Here is a 24,254-nt window from a genome sequence, read left to right as displayed (position 1 = left end):
TTCTCTCAGGCCTCCAGGAACTTTGGCCACTTCTGCCATTCAATGAATCTTAGCTGATCTGTGACCAAATGTCACATACCTGCCTTTATTGCATTTCCTGAATGCCTTTGGAATACGTAAATCTGTCACTCTCAAATTTAAATTTTGCATTTTCTCTCGCATCATTGTTGATTCTGGAAGAGAGCTTTGAACTTTTTGTTGGTGAAAAGGCACTAAATGCTCATTTCGAGAGCCTGTGTGAGACACGATTGGCTGAATGGCATCCTCCTGCACCGTGACAATTCACTGATACTGTAATGCATTGTGTGTAGAACTGTTTAATTTTGCTCTTGAATATTTAAACTGTTTTTAGACTCTTGGAGCTGAATCTTCCAAGCAGTGGCAATGATGAGTGAATTGTTGCTGCACTAAAGATTCTCCCGACTTTATGCTGCTGCGTAAATATTTAGAGCAGCACTCATTGATGAGCTATGTTCGAATGTCAGAGAGTCAGAGAGGTTTACAGCATGGAAACAGGCCCTTCGGCCCAACTTGTCCATGCCGCCCTTTTTTTAAACCCTAAGCTAGTCCCAATTGCCCACATTTGGCCCATATCCTTCTATACCCATCTTATCCATGTAACTGTCTAAATGCTTTTTAAAAGACAAAATTGTACCTGCCTCTACTACTACCTCTGGCAGCTTGTTCCAGACACTCACCACCCTCTGTGTGGAAAAAATTGCCCCTCTGGACACTTGTATCTCTCCCCTCTCACCTTAAACCTATGCCCTCTAGTTTTAGACTCCCCGACCTTTGGGAAAAGATATTGACTACCTAGCTGATTTGTGCCCCTCATTATTTTATAGACCTCTATAAGATCACCCCTCAGCCTCCTACGCTCCAGAGGAAAAAGTCCCAGTCTATCCAGCCTCTCCTTATAACCCAAACCATCAAGTCCCGGTAGCATCCTAGTAAATCTTTTCTGCACTCTTTCTAGTTTAATAATATCCTTTCTATAATAGGGTGACCAGAACTGCACACAGTATTCCGAATGTATTATTAGAGTCAGCACATGCCTCCTCTTTACAACACTAGCTACTCTATGGTGAGACTAAAGGTCCAGTCTCTGAATGTTAGTGATTGGATGAATGAATGGGTGAGATGCATCAGTAGATAGGTCAGGTGGTAGTTGCATCAAAGGTATTTGTGTTTGTGGGAGTAGTTGGGTGAGGTCAGGGGGACAGTTGGGTTTGTGAGGGTAGTTGGGTCATGGAGCAGTCGGGTGAGGTGGATGGTCAGCTTGTGGTGAGGACGGGTTGTGGGATGAATGGAAGGAGTAGTCAAATAGGAAATTGGGTTAGATTGAGGGCTGGCCGAGTGGGCAAGTTGGAGAGTCGGGGGGTGCATATTGGTTTTGGAGTATGCGTCAGACTAGATTTTAACCTGTCTAACCTTTACCTGGATATTACACAGGAAATGTTGTGTACCTGTCCACAGTCTCTTGACTGTAACTAAGGGTTCCTGGGAGCAGGCTAATTACCCATGGGAAGTTCAAACTTCTTAACAATTCGCAAGTTTGTCGCATGCTAGGCCTTTTCAGCCCCACATCTGGTGCCCAAAAATCCAGAGAACAGGAGATTTAGCCTTGTTTTTGATTGTCCCCAAGTTCTGGACTTGCCCATCAGTGGAAACCGTTTCTCTCTATCTACTCTATTATTTTTCTATTGTCTATCGTTACTCTCTTTCTACTCTCTTTGTTCCCCATAATATCTTGAAAACTTCCTTCTGATCACCCTTAACCCCCTAAAGTCCAGGGAATACAACCATTGTTGTTATTTAACCCTTGAAGTCCAGGTATCACTTATTTGTCACTATGCTGAAACTCTCCAAGGCTGCTTTTTCCTACCCAGGACTGCTCACGCTGTGGTCTATCCTTGTATAACTGAAACATGAGTCCTTGTCTTCTGGTCTTTTAGATACAGTAAGAAGTTTAACAACACCAGGTTAAAGTCCAACAGGTTTATTTGGTAGCAAAAGCCACACAAGCTTTCGAGGCTCGTTTACCCCAGTCCAACGCCGGCATCTCCACATCACTTTTAGATACAAACATGGTCATTCTATTAGCTTTTTTTGGTTATCTTTTGCATTTGTTTACATTTTAAATTGCTTTAGATCACTATTGTTTTAAGCTTTTCACCACTTAGAAAGTAGCCTGTTTTATCCTTTTAGATCCAAGCTGGATGACCTTACATTTGCCAACATTGAAATCCATTTGCCACAGTTTTGTCCAGTTGTTTAATCTCTCAATATCTCTGTGTAGACAGAAGCATAAAATTACACTGCTTACAATGCTGCCTATCTTTGTGTCATTGGCAAATTTGGATATATATGGCTTTTATTCTCATCATTTTAAATCCTCATGCATCAGTCGCTGAAAGTAAGCGTGCAGGTACAGCAAGCAGTCAAAAAGGCAAATGGTATGTTGGCCTTCATAGCAAGAGGATTTGAGTACAGGGATAGGGATGTTTTGCTGCAATTGTATAGGGTGTTGGTATGGCCACATCTGGAGTATTGTGTGCAGTTTTGGTGTCATAGAGGTTTACAGCATGGAAACAGACCCTTCAGCCCAACTTGTCCATGCTGCCCTTTTTTTTTAAAACCCCTAAGTTAATCCCAATTGCCACATTTGGCCCATATCCCTCTATACCCATCTTACCCATGTAACTGTCGAAATGCTTTTTAAAAGACAAAATTGTACCCGCCTCTACTACCACCTCTGACAGCTTGCTCCAGACACTCACCACCCTCTGTATGAAAAAATTGCCCATCTGGACACTTTTGTATCTCTCCCCTCTCACCTTAAACTTATGCCCTCTAGTTTTAGACTCCCCTATCTTTGGGAAAAGATATTGACTATCTAGCTGACCTGTGCCCCTCATTATTTTATAGACCTCTATAAGATCACCCCTTAGCCTTCTACACTCCAGAGAAAAAAGTCCCAGTCTATCCAGCTTCTCTTTATAACTCAAACCATCAAGTCCTGGTACCTTATAACTCAAACCATCAAGTCCCGGTACCATCCTAGTAAATCTTTTCTGCACTCTTTCTAGTTTAATAATATCCTTTCTATTATAGAAATAATAGTGTTCTTATCTGATGAAGAATGCCCTTGCTATAGAGGAAATAAGCAAAGGTTTACCAGGCTGATTCCTGGGATGGCAGGTCTGTCATATGAGGAGAGACTAAATCAATTAGGATTAGGATTCATTGCAGTTTAGAAGAGTGAGAGGGGATCTCATAGAAACTTATAGATTCAGAAAGAATGTTCCCGATGGTGGAGGAGTCCAGAACTAGGGGTCATAGTTTGAGGATAAGGGGTAAACCTTTTAGAACTGAAGTGAGGAGAGGGTGGTGAATGTGTCGAATTCACTAGCACAGAATGTAGTTGAGGCCAAAATGTTGTCTGATGTCATGAAGAAATTAGATATAGCTCTTGGGGCTATAGGGATCAAGAAATATGGGGGAGAGGAGGAGGAGCATCAGGATATTGAATTCGATGATCAGCCATGATCTAAATGAATGGCGGAGCAGGCTCAAAGGGTCGAATGGCCTATTCCTGCTTCTAGTTTCTATTAATAAATACAGTAACAATTACGGCCTCTGTGCAGATCCTTGCGGATACCGATCCCAGTTCGTGCCTCTCAGACCTGCCGCTCCTCGGGATATCTGCAATTCTACTACTTTTGTAAATACTGAATTAAAGTATTATTCAACATGTTCGCCAATCCCTAACTTTCATTGATAATTCCACCATTATCAGTTTTCAAGGCACCCACATTGCTATTCAGCATCCACCTTGTCTAAATATAATTGTGAAAACTATTTCTGTTGATTTCATATTCCTTGCAAGTTCTTATTCAAATTCCCTTTTGTACCTCTTACAAGGTCAAAAGATGGTCAATAACATAAGATACCTTTGTCTTAAACAATTGTCTAGGAAGAGTTTGTGTCTGATTTATTCATGTAGGCAACTTGTTGAATTCATCTCGTTCTCACAACTCTCAAGAGAAAATCATGTGTGTCCAAAGGGACATCACATTCTTTACTGCTGTCCCTTCCAAAGACCTTGGATAAACACAGCTGAACAGCAAACCTTTGTATTCCTATTCTTGATCCAGATTGGTGTCCACGCTGGAGGGTGCTGAGGAAGAGTGTGTGATAGATCCACAAATATATCTCGTGTCTGCTGGTATTATCTATATTTCAGCTTCTTATATGGAATTGTAACTTTGCCTAAGGACTGAGATGTTTTAATTGGAAAAACAGTGATAGGGTAGCACGGTGGCACAGAGGTTAGCACTGCTTCCTCACAGCACCAGGGGCCCAGGTTCAATTCTGGCCTTTGGTCACTATCTGTGTGGCGTTTGCAGTTTCTCTCTCTATCTGCGCAGGTTTCCTCTGGGTGCTCTGGTTTCCTCCCACAGTCCAAAGATGTGTAGATTAGGTGGATTGGCTATGGTAAATGTGCGGGGGGTGGGGTGATGGGGCCTGGGTAAGATGCTGTTTGGGAGAGTCAGTGCTGGCTCAATATGGTGACCAATAATTTTAACATTGGTGATCCATTTAAAACAGGTCCGTTAGCTACGTTTCTTAATAAAGTAACTCTAGGTTCAGTAAGAAGTCTCACAACACCAGGTTAAAGTCCAACAGGTTCATTTGATAGCACGAGCTTTCAGAGCACTGGCCCTTCATCAGGTGAGTGAAGAGTTGGGTTCACAAACGGCATATATAGACACAAACAAGATAATGGTTGGAATGTGAGTCTTGACAGGTAATCAAGTCTTTACAGATGCAGACAATGTGAGTGGAGAGAGGGTTAAGCACAGGTTAAAGAGGTGTGAATTAGAGTCATTGAGGTTTACAGCATGGAAACAGGCCCTTCGGCCCAACTTGTCCATGCCGCCCTTTTTTTTAAAACCCCTAAGCTAATCCCAGTTGCCCGCATTTGGCCCATATCCCTCTATACCCATGTAACTATCTAAATGCTTTTTAAAAGACAAAATTGTACCCGCCTCTTCTACTACCTCTGGCAGCTTGTTCCAGATACTCATCACCCTCTGTGTGAAAAAATTGCCCCTCTGGACACTTTTGTATCTTTCCCCTCTCACCTTAAACCTATGCCCTCTCGTTTTAGACTCCCCTACCTTTGGGAAAAGGTATTGACTATCTAGCTGATCTGTTCCCCTCATTATTTTATCGATCTCTATAAGATCACCTCTCAGCTTCCAATGCTCCAGAGAAAAAAGTCCCAGTCTATCCAGCCTCTCCTTATAACTCAATCCATCAAGTCCTGGTAGCATCCTAGTAAATCTTTTCTGCGCTCTTTCTAGTTTAATAATATCCTTTCTATAATAGGGTGACCAGAATTGCACACAGTATTCCAAGTGTGGCCTTACCAATGTCTTGTTCAACTTCAACAAGACGTCCCAACTCTTGTATTCAATGTTCTGACTGATGAAACTAAGCATGCCGAATGCCTTCTTCACCACTCTGTCCACCTGTGACTCCACTTTCAAGGAGCTATGAACATGTACCCCTAGATCTCTTTGTTCTGTAACTCTCCCCAATGCCCAACCATTAACTGAGTAAGTCCTGCCCTGGTTCAATCTACCAAAATGCATCACCTCGCATTTGTCTAAATTAAACTCCATCTGCCATTCGTCAGCCCACTGGCCCAATTGATCAAGATTCCTTTGCAATTGGAGATAACTTTCTTCACTGTCCACCATGCCACCAATCTTAGTGTCATCTGCAAACTTACTAACCATGCCTCCTATATTCTCATCCAAATCATTAATATAAATGACAAATAACAGTGGACCCAGCACTGATCCCTGAGGCACACCGCTGGTCACAGGCCTCCAGTTTGAAAAACAATTCTATTACCACCCTCTGGCTTCCGTCAAGAAGCCAATTTTGTATCCATTTAGATACCTGCCCCTGGATCCCGTGAGATTTAACCTTATGCAACAACCTACCATGCAGTACCTTGTCAAAGGCCTTGTTAAAGTCCATGTAGACAACATCAACTGCACTGCCCTCATCTACCTTCTTGGTTACCCCTTCAAAAAACTCAATCAAATTTGTGAGACATGATTTTCCACTCACAAAGCTATGCTGACTGATTGTCTCAAGCCAGAACAGTTAGTGAGATTTTGCAATCCCAGGCAAGTCGTGGGGGTTACAGATAGTGTGACATGAACCCAAGATCCCGGTTGAGGCCGTCCTCATGTGTGCGGAACTTGGCTATCGGTTTGTGCTCTGTGATTCTGCATTGTCGTGTGTTTTGAAGGCCGCCTTGGAGAGCATTTACCCAAAGATCAGAGGCTGAATGCCCTTGACTGCTGAAGGGTTCCCTGACAGGAAGGGAACACTCCTGCCTGGTGATTGTCGAGCGGTGTCCATTCATCCGTTGTTGTAGCGTCTGCATGGTCTCGCCAATGTACCATGCCTCGGGACATCCTTCCCTGCAGCGTACCAGGTAGACAACGTTGGCCGAATCGCAAGAGTATGTGCCGTGTACCTGGTGGATGGTATTCTCATGTGAGATGATGGCATCCGTGTCGATGATCCGGCACGTCTTGCAGAGGTTGCTGTGGCAGGGTTGTCTGGTGTTGTGGTCACTGTTCTCCTGAAGGCTGGGTAGTTTGCTGCGGACAATGGTCTGTTTGAGGTTGCGCAGTTGTTTGAAGGCAAGAAGTGGGGGTGTGGGGATAGCCTTGGTGAGATGTTCGTCTTCATTGAGTTGAATTTGTGTCTGTGTATGCCCTGTTTGTGAACCCAACTCTTCACTTACCTGACGAAGCTTGTGCTACCAAATATACCTGTTGGACTTTAACCTGGTGTTGTAAGACTTCTTACTGTGCCTACCCCAGTCCAACGCAGCATCACCACATCATAACTCTGGGAGAATACACATACATTTATTTAGGATTCAGATGTGATTAATTTGGATCTTCCTTGGCTAGGCTTTGATTATTGAAGTGGTGTAACAGAGTATAGGACAATATGGAATGGATTGTATATTAAATGTATACCAGATTCCTTGTCTATATGGATTAAAACGGTACTAATGTCTGTGGAACATCCTTGTTAAAGATGTAATATCGATTGAAACTGTTGTTTACTGGTCTGCCCCTTCCAGAAGTAATTTGAAGGTGGACAGTTTTCAATTATTGTAAAAGGTACCTGCAGATCGTATCCACGAAAATAAAGACTTGTAGCCAGACGGTTCATTCTTAATTTCCCATTTTGAACAGCTGCATTACATGGGGATAAAAATGTGAAGATTTTTGCCAAATTCAGAAGTTACTGAGCAGAACCAGGAAGGTTTTGAAAATGTACTTCGAGAAGGAATGGGATGAACCTAAGAAAAGCTGTAGTTCCATTTAATGTGTTATAGCTTTCAGTCTAGTTTGACTTGCATGATCTGGTAATAAAGTGTGTTCCCAACATCAGCAAGCAATCCAGATGTGCTTCACATCCACTTCATGGCTTCCCTCCTCACTCAAGAATTCATTTATCTTAAAATTAGCAACTTAATGATCACTGAATTATAAATGCTTCCATAATTCAACTCATTGCTCACTCTTCATCGGTTAGCTGTAAATCTAATGTAGCCATCACCCCCAATCATTCACACCCCCCCCACCACTGCCACTCCATGGGTTCCTCATCAGCTGTTGAAGATTCTTGTTCCCACTTCATACAAATTGTGCCCATTATAAATCCAGTTGATAAATACACCACAATCACTTCCTATTAAAATATTTACATCCTTTTATATTAGAATCAAAAAAGGAAAATCTCCAAATGCTGGAAATCTGATATGAAACCAAATAAATGTGAGAAATACAGAATACCTCACTTATGACAAGACAGATAACCTAAACATCATGATCTGGAGTTTCTCATTACTGATATTAATTGTATATCCAATACTTAGTTTTTATTCCTGTTTAAGTGAGTTATGATGTGGAGATGCCGGCGTTGGACTGGGGTAAACACAGTAAGAAGTTTAACAACACCAGGTTAAAGTCCAACAGGTTTATTTGGTAGCAAAAGCCACACAAGCTTTCGAGGCTCTGAGCCCCTTCTTCAGGTGAGTGGGAATTCTGTTCACAAACAGAACTTATAAGACACAGACTCAATTTACATGAATAATGGTTGGAATGCGAATACTTACAACTAATCCAGTCTTTAAGAAACAAAACAATGGGAGTGGAGAGAGCATCAAGACAGGCTAAAAAGATGTGTATTGTCTCCAGACAAGACAGCCAGTGAAACTCTGCAGGTCCACGCAACTGTGGGAGTTACAAATAGTGTGACATAAATTCTGATTCTAGGATCGCATGATAAAGACTCAGGAGGAAAAAAGCAGAAATATTTATGTGAAATAGTGTGACATAAACCCAATATCCCGGTTGAGGCCGTCCTTGTGTGTGCGGAACCTGGCTATCAGTTTCTGCTCCGCGACTCTGCGCTGTCGTGTGTCGCGAAGGCCGCCTTGGAGAACGCTTACCCGAATATCAGAGGCCGAATGCCCGTGACCGCTGAAGTGCTCCCCAACAGGAAGAGAACAGTCTTGCCTGGTGATTGTCGAGCGGTGTTCATTCATCCGTTGTCGCAGCGTCTGCATAGTTTCCCCAATGTACCATGCCTCGGGACATCCTTTCTTGCAGCGTATCAGGTAGACAACGTTGGCCGAGTTGCAAGAGTATGTACCGTGTACCTGGTGGATGGTGTTCTCACGTGAGATGATGGCATCTGTGTCGATGATCCGGCACGTCTTGCAGAGGTTGCTGTGGCAGGGTTGTGTGGTGTCTTGGTCACTGTTCTCCTGAAGGCTGGGTAGTTTGCTGCGGACAATGGTCTGTTTGAGGTTGTGCGGTTGTTTGAAGGCAAGAAGTGGGGGTGTGGGGATGGCCTTGGCGAGATGTTCGTCTTCATCAATGACATGTTGAAGGCTCCGGAGGAGATGCCGTAGCTTCTCCGCTCCGGGGAAGTACTGGACAACGAAGGGTACTCTGTCCACTGTGTCCCGTGTTTGTCTTCTGAGGAGGTCGGTGCGGTTTTTCGCTGTGGCGTGTTGGAACTGTTGATCAATGAGTCTAGCGCCATATCCTGTTCTTATGAGGGCATCTTTCAGCATCTGGAGGTGTCTGTTGCGATCCTCCTCATCCGAGCAGATCCTGTGTATACGGAGGGCTTGTCCGTAGGGGATGGCTTCTTTAACGTGTTTAGGGTGGAAGCTGGAGAAGTGGAGCATCGTGAGGTTATCCGTGGGCTTGCGGTACAGTGAGGTGCTGAGGTGACCGTCCTTAATGGAGATGCGCGTGTCCAAGAATGCAACCGATTCCGGAGAGTAGTCTATGGTGAGCCTGATGGTGGGATGGAACTTGTTGATGTCATCATAGAGTTGTTTCAGTGATTGTTCACCATGAGTCCAAAGGAAGAAAATGTCATCGGTGTATCTAGTGTATAGCACCGGTTGAAGGTCCCGTGCGGTGAAGAAGTCTTGTTCGAACCTGTGCATGAAGATGTTGGCATATTGAGGTGCAAATTTGGTCCCCATGGCTGTTCCGTGTGTCTGGATGAAGAACTGGTTGTTGAAGGTGAAGATATTGTGGTCCAGGATGAAGCGGATGAGATGTAAAATTGCATCTGGAAACTGGCAGTTGTTGGCGCTGAGCACTGAGGCCGTTGCAGCAATGCCATCGTCATGGGGGATGCTGGTGTAGAGTGCCGAGACATCCATTGTGACGAGGAGCGCTCCTGGTTCAACTGCTCCATGTGTGCCGAGTTTCTGTAGGAAGTCCGTCGTGTCGCGACAAAAGCTGGGGGTTCTTTGTACAATGGGTTTCAGGATGCCCTCGACATAGCCGGAGAGGTTCTCGCACAGGGTATTCGCATTCCAACCATTATTCATGTAAATTGAGTCTGTGTCTTATAAGTTCTGTTTGTGAACAGAATTCCCACTCACCTGAAGAAGGGGCTCAGAGCCTCGAAAGCTTAAGTGAGTTAAACATGTTCAGGTCTGTAATGTGTTTAAGTTCGTAAAGGCATTAATCCAGGGACAGCTAATGCTGAGTCACTACTAGCAATTGCATCATTCCCACACTCTTGCAGAGCCTCTTTAGAACAAAGAACAGTGCAGCACAGGAACAGGCCCTTCGACCCTCCAAGCCTGGGGCCGATCACATTTACCTATCTAGATCAACCGCTTGTATCCCTCTATTCCCCGTCTGTTGATATGTCTATCAAGATAAGTCTTAAATGTGGCTAATGTAACTGCCTCAACCGCCTCACTTGGCAGTGCATTCCAGGCCCCCGCCACCCTATGTATAAAAAAACTTCCCCAGCACATCTCCACTGCACCTTTCCCCCTTATCTTGAACTTGTGCCCCCTTGTAATTGTCATTTCTGCCAAAGAACAACTGTTCATCTATCTATATCGCTCATAAATTTATAAACTTCTATCAGGTCGCTCCTCAGCCTCCATCTTTCCAGGGTGAACAATCTCAGTTTATTCAATCTCTCGAATGTTCTCCATACCAGGCAACATCCTGGTAAACTATTTCTGCACTCTCTCCAAAGCCTCCACATCCTTCTGGTAGTGTAGTGACCAGAATTGGGCACAGTATTCCAAATGTGGCCGAACCAACATTTTATATAACTGTAACATAATTTGCCAACTTTTATATTCGATGTCCCGTCCGATGAAGGCGAGCGTGCCGTTTGCTGTCTTCACCACTTTTTCCACCTGTGCTGCCACTTTTAAGGATCTGTGGACCTGTGCCCCCAGATCTCTGTGTCGATGCTCCTGATGGTTCTGCCATTTATTTTATAGCTCCCACCTGAATTGGATCTACCAAAATGCATCATCTTGCATTTGTCCAGATTAAATTCCATCTACCAGTTCTCCACCCAATTTTCCATCCTATGTGATGAACAAAGCATTGTAGCTGTGAGGGACAGCTCGGTGGATAGGATATTAGGATGTAGATAGGCTGGAAAATTGGGCGGGGATCCTGGATTCAGGATTCAATCCTGGACCGGGGAGCAGCGCGGGCTTGGAGGGCCGAAGGGCCTGTTCCTGTGCTGTATTGTTCTTTGTTATTTGTTCTATCTATATCTCTGACAATCTTCTTCACTATCCGCAACTCCACCAATCCGCAAACTTGCTAATCAGACCAGCTACATTTTCTTCCACGTCATTTATATATATATTACAAATAGCAGAGGTTCCAGCATTGATCCCTGCGGAACAACACTAGTTACAAACCTCCATTCAAAAAAACACCCTTCCATCGCTATCCTCTGTCTTCCATGGCCGAGCCAGTTCTGAATCCATCTAACTAGTTCACCCCTGATCCCGTGAGATTTAGTCTTTTGCATCAGCCTGCAATGAGGGACCTTGTCAAATGCTTTACTAAAGTCCATGTAGACAACATGCACAGACCTTCCCTTGTCAATCATTTTACCACCTCCTCAAAAAACTTAATTAAATTAGTGAGACATGATCTCCTAGGCCATGTGTCTTTGGAATTCTGTTCCTGGAAAGGTGGTGGAATCGGGATCTTTGAATGTTTTTAAGACAGAGGTGGTTAACAAGGGAGTGATAGGCTATTGGGGGTATGCGGGATGCAACTTTGGGGTTGTTATCTGATCAGCCATGACTCAGCATTCAGTTTTCTACATTACAATGGTGGTTACACTTCACTGACTGTGAAGAATGTGGTTGTAAAAGGTGCTATATAAATGCAAGTTCTTTGATCCTTGTTCCAGACAACAAATTTCCCCCAAATTGTCCAGGTAAGTGATATTTTAATCATCCTGACATATTTTCTTTCATCACATTTGCTTCCTCATAGGTACTGTAATGTAGTTTTTCATTCTCTTAGCTCTGAGGTGCAGTTTGTCCCAGGAGCTCCCTTGTGTGTTCCTGTGCTCTTTAGCCTTCTTAATGTGGTAATGGGTGGTGACAGGTGCTACTAAGATTTTAAAAGAAATGTGGCCTTGATTCACAGTGAGGCCACTTGCATGTTTTTGGAGATCATTATTCCTCACCAAATTCAGTGATAGACCAGATCTGTTTCCTCAGCATGCCGAGACCCCATCCTCAAACAGACTTCCTCCAACACAGGTGACTGGAGGATTGGGTGGAGAGTAAAGCTATATTTCTCAAATCACACAGTCCAAAGATGTGCGGGTTAGGTTGATTGGCCATGCTAAAATTGCCTCTTAGTGTCCTTAGATGCGTAGGTTAGAGGGGTTAGCAGGTAAAATACGTAGGGATAAGGGGGTAGGGCCTGGGTGGGATTGTGGTCGGTGCAGACTCGATGGGTCAAATGGCCTCTTTCTGCACTGTAGGGTTTCTATGAGCCTGCTGTATCTGGTGTGTGAGGAGGAAGCTGAGTTTATCTAGAGAAAACTGTCCCTTTCAGAACATTTATTGAAGTGACAACCTGCTGATATTTATCTAGAACAATTCAAACTCAATAACTGCCATCTAACTGATAGAAAGTTCTCGGGTGTGTTAGCTGGGAACTGGGGTCGCTTATACTGGTTTTCTGATGTCTGACTTTTAAAAAATCTTCCCACTAGGAGTTTGAACTTGATATTGTATCGATTGTGAATGACACAGTTGGGACAATGATGACTTGTGCTTATGAAGATCCACATTGTGAAGTTGGTATGATTGTCGGTGAGTAATTTACTGTCAATGTTCTGAAACCTGCACCATTTACAACCTATACATGACGAAAAGTTGGAAATAGATCTAAAAGCAAGGGTTAAATGTTAAAATTCATCACCCACATCTGAAGCTTTGCCTAATGGCAGGGCACATAGGCTGTTTTGAGTGTAGGCAATTGGAAAATTAGGAGGGAGGGCTGCCAACTGGGACTCATTGACCATATATATCAGGAGAAGTAAGTTGTAAAACATTAGGGTTGTGGTTATGGGGCTCAGTTTTTCAAATTGTGCTTCTGATGGGAACCTGATCTGCCAGGAGAGCAATACAATAGACAATGTTTCAACCAATTAATAGTTGAAAAATTATTGTCAACCTACACACAAACTTCTGATATCCACACCATTATCAGAAGGTCAGTCAAAAATGAGCTGGTACAATCCACAAACCTTAACAATTGTCTCAATCACATTGAGCAGAATTTTCCCGTCCCGCCTGCCATGGGAATCGTAGTGGGCGGAACACAGACCATGCAAAGGTACGTTGACCCCAGGTGGAATTTTCTGGTCTTGGGGCGAGCACGGCCAGAAAATCCCGCCCATGGAGCCCAGTTTTGTCAAAAAGGAATAAATGTTGAATTAACACAGTAAGTACCAATCTACATCAGATCTCAGACAGTCTTGTGGATCTCACAATTCAGATTTAGCATTATTTACCCATTGCCCATAAACCTCTAGGATTCCTATATCTGAAAGTATATTTTTCACTTAGACAACCAACACCCAAGGGTAGCAAACTTGTCTCAAAAATTAGAAGGCTGCTCTGCTATTCAATAAGATCATTGATAATCTGATTATGGCTGTAAATCCACAGTCCCACCTGCCCCCATAAACCTTGGCTCCCTTGTAGATCAAAAATCTAACTCAGCTTTGAATATATTCAATGGCAAAGCTTCCACTGCTGCCTGGGCTAATGAATTCCAAAGACTAACAATTCTCTGAGATAAGAAATTTTCCCCTCATTTCTGTCTTAACTGGGAGACCCCTTATTTTTAAACTGTGCTCCCATTTCCAGATCTCGCCACAAGGGAAACATCCACTCAGCATCAACTCTGTCTCAGTTTCTTGTATCTTACAATCACCTCACATTCTTCTGAACTGATAGAGATGTTCAAAATCATGAAGAGTCACGGGGCGGCACAGTAGCACAGTGGTTAGCACTGCTGCTTCACAGCTCCAGGGACCTGGGTTTGATTCCTGGCTTGGGTCACTGTCTGTGTGGAGTTTGCACATTCTCCTCGTCTCTGCGTGGGTTTCCTCCGGGTGCTCCGGTTTCCTCCCACAGTCCAAGGATGTGCGGGTTAGGTTGATTGGCCGTGCTAAAATTGCCCCTTAGTGTCTTAGAAATCATAGAAATCATAGAAACCCTACAGCGCAGAAGGAGGCCATTCGGCCCATCGAGTCTGCACCGACCACAATCCCACCCAGGCCCCACCCCCACATATCTTGAGATGGGTAGGTTAGAGGGATTAGCGGGTAAATGTGTAGGGACGTGGGGGTAGGGCCTGGGTGGGATTGTGGTCGGTGTAGACTCGATGGGCCGAATGGCCTCTTTCTACACTGTAGGGTTTCTATGATTTCTATGAAGAGTCAGGACTGAATAGATAGGGAGAAACTGTTCCAATTTGTGAAAAGATCAAAAACCAGAGGGCAGAGAAATAGAATTATTGGTCAAAGAAGCAAAAGCGACATGAGGAAAAACTTTCTCTCTCACTGTAGTTTGTGTCTGAAATGCTCTGCCTGCGAGTGTGGTGCAGGCAGATTCAATTGAGGCATTTAAAAGGGATCTGAAACAGAAGAATGTGCAGGGTTACCAAAAGAACAAAGAAAGAACAAAGAAAATTACAGCACAGGAACAGGCCCTTCGGCCCTCCAAGCCTGTACCGACCATGCTGCCCGACTGAACTAAAACCCCCTACCCTTCCGGGGACCATATCCCTCTTCTGCAAAGGAGATTTACCAGGATGCTGCCTGGTTTGGAGGGTAGGTCTTATGAGGAAAGGTTGAGGGAACTTGGGCTTTTCTCTTTGGAGAGGAGGAGGTTGAGAGGAGACTTGATAGAGGTTTATAAGATGATGAGGGAGATAGATAGAGTGAACGTTCAAAGACTATTCCTCGGGTGAATGGAGTGGTAACTAGGGGGCATAACTATAGGGTTCATGGTGGGAGATATAGGAAGGATGTCCGAGGTAGGTTTTTTACTCAGAGAGTGGTTGGGGTGTGGAATGGACTGCCTGCAGGGATAGTGGAGTCAGAAACTTTAGGAACATTTAAGAAGCTATTGGATAGGCACATGGAGTACTTCGGGATGATAGGGAGGAAATAGCTTGATCTGGGTTTCAGACAAAGCTCGGCACAACAACGTGGGCCGAAGGTTCTGTGCTGTACTGTTCTATGTTCTATTCCCGTCCTATTCATGTATTTGTCAAGATGTCCCTTAAAAGTCACTATCGTATCTGCTTCCACTACCTCCCCGGCAAAGAGTTCCAGGCACCCATCACCCGCTGTGTAAAAAAACTTGCCTCGTACATCTCCTTTAAACCTTGCCCCTCACACCTTAAACCTATGCCCCCTAGAAATTAACTGTTCCACCCTGGAAAAAAGCTTCTGACTATCCACTCTGTCCATGCCCCTCATAATCTTGTAGACTTCTATCAGGTCACCCCTCAACCTCCGTCGCTCCAGTGAGAACAAACCAAGTTTCTCCAACATGTCCTCATAGCTAATGCCCTCCATAACAGGCAACATCCTGGTAAATCTTTTCTGTACCCTCTTCCACATCCTTCTGGTAGTGTGGCGACCAGAATTGAACAGTATATTCCAAGTGCGGCCTAACTAAGGTTCTATAAAGCTGCAACATGACTTGCCAATTTTTAAACTCAATACCCCGGCCAATGAAGGCAAGCATGCCGTATGCCTTCCTGACTATCTTCTCCACCTGTGTTGCCACTTTCAATGACCTGTGTACCGTACACCAAGATCCCTCTGCCTATCAATGCTCTTAAAGGTTCTGCTATTTACTGTATATTTCCTATCTGCATTAGACATTCCAAAATGCATTACCTCACATTTGTCCGGATTAAACTCCATCTGCCATCTCTCCGTCCAAGTCTCCAACCGATCTATATCCTGCTGAATCCTCTGATGGTCCTCATCGCTATCCGCAAATCCACCAACCTTTGTGTCGTCTGCAAACTCACTAATCAAAGTTCTATTTTTCTCCAAATCATTTATATATATATATTACAAACAGCAAAGGTCCCAGCACTGATCCCTGAGGAACGCCACTTGTCACAGCTCTCCATTCAGAAACGCACCCTTCCACTGCTACCCTCTGTCTTCTTTGACCGAGTCAGTTTTGTATCCACCTCGCCAGCTCATCTCTGATCCCATGTGACTTCACCTTCTGTACTAGTCTGCCATGAGGGACCTTGTCAAAGGCCTTACTGAAGTCCATGTAGACAACATCCACTGCCCTACCCTCATCAATCATTTTCGTCACTTCCTCGAAAAACTCAATCAAGTTAGTGAGACACGACCTCCCCTTCACAAAACCATGTTGCCTCTCGCTAATATGTCCACTTATTTCCAAGTGGGGGTAAATCCTGTCTTGAAGAATCCTTTCCAATAATTTCCCTACCACTGATGTAAGGTTCACCGGCCTGTAATTACCTGGATTATTCTTGCTACCCTTCTTAAACAAAGGAACAACATTGGCTATTCTCCAATCCTCTGAGACCCCCCTGTAGCCAATGAGGATTAAAAAAATTCTCTCAAGGCCCCAGCAATTTCCTCCCTTGCCTCTCTCAGTACGGGAAGATAGCAAGAGAATGGCACTATGTAAAATGCTCATTTGGAGAGCTGATGCCGACATGATAGGCAGAATGGCCTCCTTCTGCACTATAACAATTCAGTGAACTCCAATGGGCCTGCTGCTGAACCTTTTCTTATAAGAAAATTCCTTCATCCCAGGTATCAGCTTATTGTATCTTCTCTGAGCTGCTTCCAATGTAAATATATCCCTCCTTAGGTAAGGTGACTAAAACTGTACACAGTACTCCAATTGCGGACTCACCAATGTCTCATCCTTGTGTTTATACAAGGACACCTAGGTCCCTCTGTACCACAGTATTCTGCAGTTTCTCCATTTATTTAAATGATATTCTGCTTTTCTATTTATCCTGGCAAATGAAGAATTTATTAAACTTCATCACAGAATCCCTACAGTGCAGAAGGAGACCATTCGGCCCATTGAGTGCACCAATTCTCTGTCAGAGCATCCCACCCAAGCCCTATCACCGTAACCCTATGCATTTAACCCACTAATTCCACTAACCTTCATATCTTGATCGCTAAGAGGCATTTTAGCTTGGCCAATCCACCTAACCCACACATCTTTGGAGTGTGGGAGGAAACCGGAGCACCCGGAGGAAACCCACGCAGACACGGGGAGAACGTGCAAACTCCACACAGACAGTCACCCAAGAATGGAATAGAACCCGAGTCCCTGGCGCTGAGGCAGCAGTGCTAACCACTGTGCCATCTTGCTGCCACATTTTTCCTCACTCACTTCACTTTGCAGACTCTGTCCTCATAACTTGCTTTCCTACCTATCTTTATATTGTCAGCCACAATACTGTTGGTTCATCCAAGTCAGTAATGTGTATTTAGTTGAGACCCCAACACTGATTGCTGTGGCACTCCACTAGTTACCGGTTTCCAACCTGATCCATTTTTCCTGACTCTTTTTCCTGTTAATCAGCCAATCCGATAGATGTGTTATTATATTACCCCAACAAAGGTTTCAACATGAAATCCTGGCTGGCACTCCAGTGCAGTAGTGATTAAATGCTGCACTGTCAGAGATGCTATTCTCTGCATGCGATGTTAAGCCAATTCCTGGCTGTCCTCTCAGGTGGTTATTAAAGATTCCATGACACTATCTTATAGAAGAATAGGGGAGTTCTCCCTGGTGCCCAGCTCAATATTTATCCCTCAATCAACATCATTTAAACAGATCATCTGCTCATTAACACATTCTTGTTTGTGGACTCTTGCTGTGTGGCTGCCACTTTTCCTGCATTACCACAGCGATTACACTTCAAAAATCCTTCATCAGTTGCAGAGTGCTTTGGGACATTCAGTGACTTTGAAAAGCTCAAATGTACAAGTTCAAGATAATGTACAATTATCGATTATTTGCTCATTGTATCATTACTGTTCTTGGCAGCTTGCTGCTGCATTTCCTACATTATAGTAGTGATTACATTTCAAAACTACTTCATTGCTGTAAAACATTTTGGTCCATTGTGTGGCTATGCTGGATACTACATAAGTGCAAGTTATTTCTTCCTTTCTGTATGCCTCCTCTGGGGAGTTGTGTTCGCAAAAGCTGCAGGCTAAAGATGAAGCGGTAACACTTTAGTCCTGATTTTCTGACTTGGGCTCCCTGCAATGTAATCACTGCCGAATTTGGTTTAATTTACTATTGTCACATGCATTGGGGTACAGTGAAAAGTATTGTTTCTTGCGCGCTATACAGACAAAACATACCGTACATAGAGAAGGAAAGGAGAGAGTGCAGAATGCAGTGTTACAGTCACAGCTCGGGTGTAGAGAAAGATCAACTTAATGCGAGGGTAGGTCCATTCAAAAGTCTGATGGCAGCAGGGAAGAATTATAGGTTGCTACAGGCTGGGAGATTCTTCACAGGTGCTCCTACTCTGTTGGTGTCATTTTACCAGAAGTATAAAGCTGTTTTGTAGATCTATCTGATTAATTCTGCTCCCCTACACTTCCCTCAAAAGCCCTGCCATTTTCCTTTTCCCTTCCAGTAGTTATCCAACTGCCCATTGAAAGTTACCATTGAATCTGTTAGACAGTGCATTCTACATCACAATTTGCTGTATTGTAAAAAAAAACTCCTTATACCGCCCCCCCGGACTTCCTGCCAGTGACCTTTAATCTGTTTCCTGCACCCCCCCCCCCAGGCCCCCCCACTGTGCGTAGTTTCCACTCCTGATCATTTTGAGCATTTCTGTTAAATTGCCCCAAACTTCCTTTGCTCCATGGAGGACAATTCCAGATTTTATTACATTGTTGATATCATTTGTAAAGTTGTGTGGGATTCTCCACATCCCCATGGTCTGTTTTTACAGAGGCAGCCCATCATAAGCCAGCAGCGGGATCTTCTGGTCCCACTGCTGTCAACTGGGATTCATGTTGTTCGCACCCTCCATCGCCGGGGAACCTGCAGCAGAGGCTCACCGTCGGTGGGACAGGATGATCCCAGTGGCAGGAATGGCCAGAATATCCCACCCATTAACTGCCCTGTGGATCCAGATTATTATTTAACAAATGAATCCAGGGCAGTTTCACCATTTACTGATCTGATTTAAAGACGTGTCAGTGCTCAGGATCAGGGACAAAGTAGGAAAATTACATTTAAATGAACATCAATGTGTATTCGAAAAGAAAACAAAAAGGATGTGAGCGACAAAGCAGGAAGTTATGTCCAGAGCAGGACACTGGCTCAGCATTGTAACCAGCCTCTGTGTGTGTGTGTGTGTGTGTGCGCGTGCGTGCGCGCGCGCATGTGTTCCACCCCAACCTGCTCAACAGCCTTCCTTACCAAAATCTCTGAATTGAGTAACTCTTTATCCTCAATCATATGTCTGCTCTCCTCTAATAACTCCTCACATCTTCCTACAACCATTCCCTTCAATTCTGCTTTGTCATCTCAGAAATTTAATCACCAGCATTGTTCCATTTCTCACCACCTTTCCCCATTCCCCAGAAATCTGTCCCTGACACACTCTCCAGTGGACTCTGCTTTACTACATTCAATTCAAAATCCTCAAACACAGGTCTTTAACATCGACGTTAGTAACACTCCACTGGCTGCTGTGTGAACAGTGATTTTTCATTAGTTAGTGCTGTCCCAATTCAGGTTCTTTCTCTTTACTGGAAGTCCATTCAGCTCCTTAAAGCACCTTGTGACGTTTAATGCATTTAAGACATTTCATGAACACAAGCTGGTTTCAATTTTAAATTTTTCCATTTCAAATATATTGTGCTCTCCAAACTCGACTGAACTCTGCGAGTGGAATTGCTGCATTTACCTGAAAAATCTATTTGATGTTTACTTTAATTTAAACCATGCGGCTATTTGTGTTGTGATATTTTCATGCAGCCTTTGATGTCACTGTTTCTGTCCAGGGACTGGCAGTAATACCTGCTACATGGAAGAGGCGAAGAACACAGAGACTGTGGAGGGAGACGAGGGGCTCATGTGTGTGAATATGGAGTGGGGAGCTTTTGGTGACAACGGCTGCCTTGATGATATCAGGACAGAGTACGACAATGCTGTGGATGATTTCTCATTAAACCAAGGGAAACAAAAGTAAGTTGGCACAATGGAAATTTCATACACCAGTCTGAATCATTTCAACCAGACCTGAACAATAGCAGCTGAAGATTCCTCACCTTTGGCTGGTTTAACGTTTGGGAAATTTTGTGCATGGTTAACATCCACTGCAGAGGCATAAGCTCAGTGCTGGGGAAAATTAGACCAGTGTTTCATTGTTTTCAGTCAGCTATGAGTACCAGTGAGGTCCTGGTGTTAGATTGGCTCAGATCCTCCAGGCAGCGATGATGCTGGAGTAATTACAAAGGTCACTGCATCACGACCTTTTCATTCCTTCCAGCCAGGTCTTCCTGTCCTGGCTATACAGCAACATAGAAAATAGGAGCAGGAGTAGACCATTCGGCTCTTCAAGCCTGCTCGGTAGGATCATAATGATCATCCAGCTCAGTAACCTGTTCTTGCTTTCTCCCCATATCCTTTGATCCCTTTAACAACAAGAGCTGCATATAACTCTTTTCTTGAAAACATTCAATGTTTTGGCCTCAACTGCTTTCTGTGGTAGAGAATTCCACAGGCTGACCACTCTCTGAGTGAAGAAGGTTTACCCGTACCTTCAGAATGTGACCCTTGGTTCTGGACTCCCCCACCATTCTTTCTGCATCTACCCTGACTAGTCCTGTTAAGATTTGACAGCAGAAATGGAGAGGAATAGCAAAAGACAGGAAGAAAGTGAATGTACTGCAGCCAAATTTGCAGACAACACAAAAATAGGTGGAAAGGCAAGTTGCAACAGGGATACAAACAATTTACAAAGAGCTATTGACAGATTAAATAAGTGGGCAAAAAGTTGGCAAATGAAGTATAATGTGGGAAAATATGAAGTTGTTCATTTTGGAGGGGAGAACAAAAGAACAGAGTATTATTCAAATGGAGAAAAACTGCTGACACCTGCAACACAAAGGGGACTTGGGGAACTTGTACACAAACACAAAGTTAGCACACTGGTGCAGCAGGTAATCAGGAAGGCGAATGGAATGTTGGCCCCTATTTCAAGGACATTGGAGCTAAAAGTGTAGGGAAGTCTTGCTGCAGCTGTACAAGATACTGGTGAGACCACATCTGGAGTTATGTGAGCAGTTTTGATCCTTTATTTAAGGAAAGATAATGGCTGGAATTCTCCTGCTGTTCACGCTGGCGGGATTCTCCAGTCCTGCCGGCAGCGCACCCCCGCCAGCGGGCTTCTCATCAGCATGGGGTGACGTCAATGGGAATCCCTATTGACGACAGGACCAGAGAATCCCACCGCAAGCAAACAACGCATCACCTCCCGCTGGTGGGAAACACGCAGCTGGGAGGCCAGAGAATCTCATCCAATATTTCATTGGAGACAGTTCAGAAAATGTTCACTAGGCTGACCCCGGTATGGAGGGATTGTTTTTTGAGGAAAAGTTAAACAGGTTGGGACTCTACTCATTGGAATTTATAAGAATGAGAGATCTCATTGAAACATATAGGATTCTTAAGGGACTTGACAGGGTAAATGCTGAGAGGATGTTTCCCCTCATGGGGGAATCTAGGATCAGAGGGCAGAGTCTCCGAATAAAGGGGCACCAATTTAAGACTGAGATGAGGAGAAATTTCTACTCTGAGGGTTGAGAGTCTTTGGAACTCCTTCACAGAGAGCTGGGGGTGCAGAGTCCTTGTGTATATTTAAGGCTGAGATAGAGAGAGATTTTTGATCAGTAAGGAAATAGAGGATTATGGGAAAAGGGCAGGTAAGTGAATGTGAGGAATGTTGGATCATCCATGATCCTATTGAATAGTGGAGCAGGCTCGAGGGGCTTCTGATCCTATTCTGATCAACTTCTGATCCTATTTCTTACGGTCTTATGGGAAAGGGTTGACAGTGGAGTTGGAGGGGGCAGTGGGGTCAGAGGGTCTGATCGAGGATGGTGAGTAGTCTGGTCAGTGGGTATGGGCATTGGGTTAGGAGAGGGGGTGGACAGTTGGGTCCAGAGGGTCATGTGATATTGGGAAGTCGGATTGGGTGGGAATACAGTTGGAGGTCAGTTGGGATGGTGGATTGAGTTATGCTGTAAAATACTGAGTTATATCAGTGATTAAACTGTAACAGTTCAAGGGCAAATATCTGGGTAATTAGCGTGTATCTAGCTCAAGTCTCTTACACTGAGATCAGTGGAGAGTCCCAGGCAACACAAATCAGCCCATCAGAAACTGGAATTTCCTAGGCAATTACATGTTGGGTCCTTTGGCACAACAGTGATGGATTTTGGAAGCTCTGGCTCAATGTCTGCAATAATTGGGGAACCTTAAATGGTAAATGTTGCACAAACAATTGAAGATTTTCTTTTGTCTCTGTCACTGCAGATATGAAAAAATGATCAGTGGGATGTATCTAGGTGAGATTGTGCGAAATGTAGTCATTGATTTCACCAGACGAGGATTCCTGTTCAGAGGACAGATCTCAGAGAGACTAAAGACAAGAAGCATCTTTGAAACAAAGTTTCTGTCGCAGATAGAAAGGTATGTGATCACCTTTTAGGTGACTCGTGTAGCTTGCTGATGCTGATATTCATGGCTGACATCCCCTTTGTTCCCTACTTGTGAACAGTGACCGCCTGGCTTTGCTCCAAGTCCGTGCAATCCTGCAACAGCTTGGCCTGGACAGTACCTGTGACGACAGTATCATTGTGAAAGAAGTGTGTGGTGTTGTTTCTAAGAGAGCAGCCCAGCTCTGTGGCGCAGGAATGGCTGCTGTTGTTGACAAAATAAGGGAGAACCGGGGTTTGGATCACCTGGAAGTTACTGTTGGTGTCGATGGAACGCTCTATAAGCTGCATCCACAGTAAGTGCTTTAACTTTACAAAATTATTTTTGTGCTGGTTAAGATTAGGAGAATTCAGATGGTTGCTCGGTTGTACAGAACTTGAGTATTGCTGATAAAAGAGACGTGCTGCCGAAGCTCCAAGTTTTGAGACACCTTACCTTTCCTGAGTAACTTGAGGTAGACTTTACAAAACCGAAAGTGGTGGTTTTAAGGCCAATCATGAGTTTGTGTGATATCAGAACACAGACAAGTTTAGCACAGGAACAGGTCCTTCGGCCCTCCAAACTGTGCCAATCATGATGCCCCAGCTAAACTTAAAAAAAAACCTTCTTATCCCTATTCATGTACCCATCCAGATGCCTCTTAAATGTTGCTAATGTGCCTGCTTCCCCCATCTCTGGCAGCACATTCCAGGCACCCGCCACTCTCTGCGTGAAAAACTCACCCCCCCCCCACTCCCTGAAACTTTTCTGCTCTCACCTTGAACCTGGTGCCCCCTTATAATTGACACTTCCACCCAGGGAAAAAGGAAAAAGCCTCTGACTATCCACCCTTTCTATGCCTCATAATTTTGTAAACCTCTCAGGTCTCTCCTCAGCCTCCATCTTTCCAGTGAAAACAATCCTAGTTTATTCAACCTCTCATTATAGTCGACATCCTGAAGGCCAGGCAACATCCTGGTGAACTTTCTGTGCACTCTCTCCAAAGCTTCCATGTCCTATGGTGGTGTGGTGACCAGAACTGCATGCAATAGTCCAAATGCGGCCTAACCAATGTTTTATATATTTGCAACATGATTTCCCAGCCGATGAAGGTAAGCATGCCATAAGTCTTCTTAATCACCTTGGCCATCTGTGTTGCCACTTTTTGGGAACTGTGGACCTGCACGTCCAGATCCCTCTGTATGTTAATTTTCCTAAGAGTTCTGCCATTTACAGTCTAATTTGCACCTAAATTTGATCCTCCAAAATGCATCACCTCGCATTTTCCAGATTAAACTCCATCTGCCATTTCTGTGCTCAAGTCTCCAATCTATCCTGTTGTATCCTCTGACAATCCCCGGCACTATCAGCACAAAATAACCGGGGTAGCCATTACCCCGTAGGATTTCTTTGATGTACCCTGTTTCAACATCAAGCTTGCACAGTGAGCAAATGGCTCAGGCCTTATTTACAGGGTTGCCAATATGGCCAATCTTATTAGGAGTATTGTGTTGAGGAATGGAACACTTCTCATTTCACACACCCA

At 44.1% G+C, this 24,254-nt stretch overlaps 1 protein-coding gene across 3 annotated transcripts in view; it reads left to right on the top strand.

Annotated features, from left to right (window-relative positions):
- Window positions 1-24,254, top strand: part of hk1 (hexokinase 1) — a 135,408-nt gene that overhangs the window by 109,328 nt on the left and 1,826 nt on the right. For all 3 annotated transcript variants that reach the window (XM_078223677.1, XM_078223678.1, XM_078223679.1), the window contains 4 exons: window positions 12,646-12,745; window positions 20,011-20,194; window positions 22,547-22,702; window positions 22,791-23,024. In XM_078223677.1, the coding sequence (XP_078079803.1) occupies window positions 12,646-12,745; window positions 20,011-20,194; window positions 22,547-22,702; window positions 22,791-23,024 (674 nt within the window). The remainder of the gene's footprint in view (window positions 1-12,645; window positions 12,746-20,010; window positions 20,195-22,546; window positions 22,703-22,790; window positions 23,025-24,254) is intronic.

Source organism: Mustelus asterias, chromosome 11 (genome assembly GCF_964213995.1).
Source record: "Mustelus asterias chromosome 11, sMusAst1.hap1.1, whole genome shotgun sequence".
NCBI lineage: Eukaryota > Metazoa > Chordata > Chondrichthyes > Carcharhiniformes > Triakidae > Mustelus > Mustelus asterias.
The sequence above is the reverse complement of the archived record's forward strand: the minus strand, read 5'-3'. Positions and strand labels throughout refer to the sequence as shown.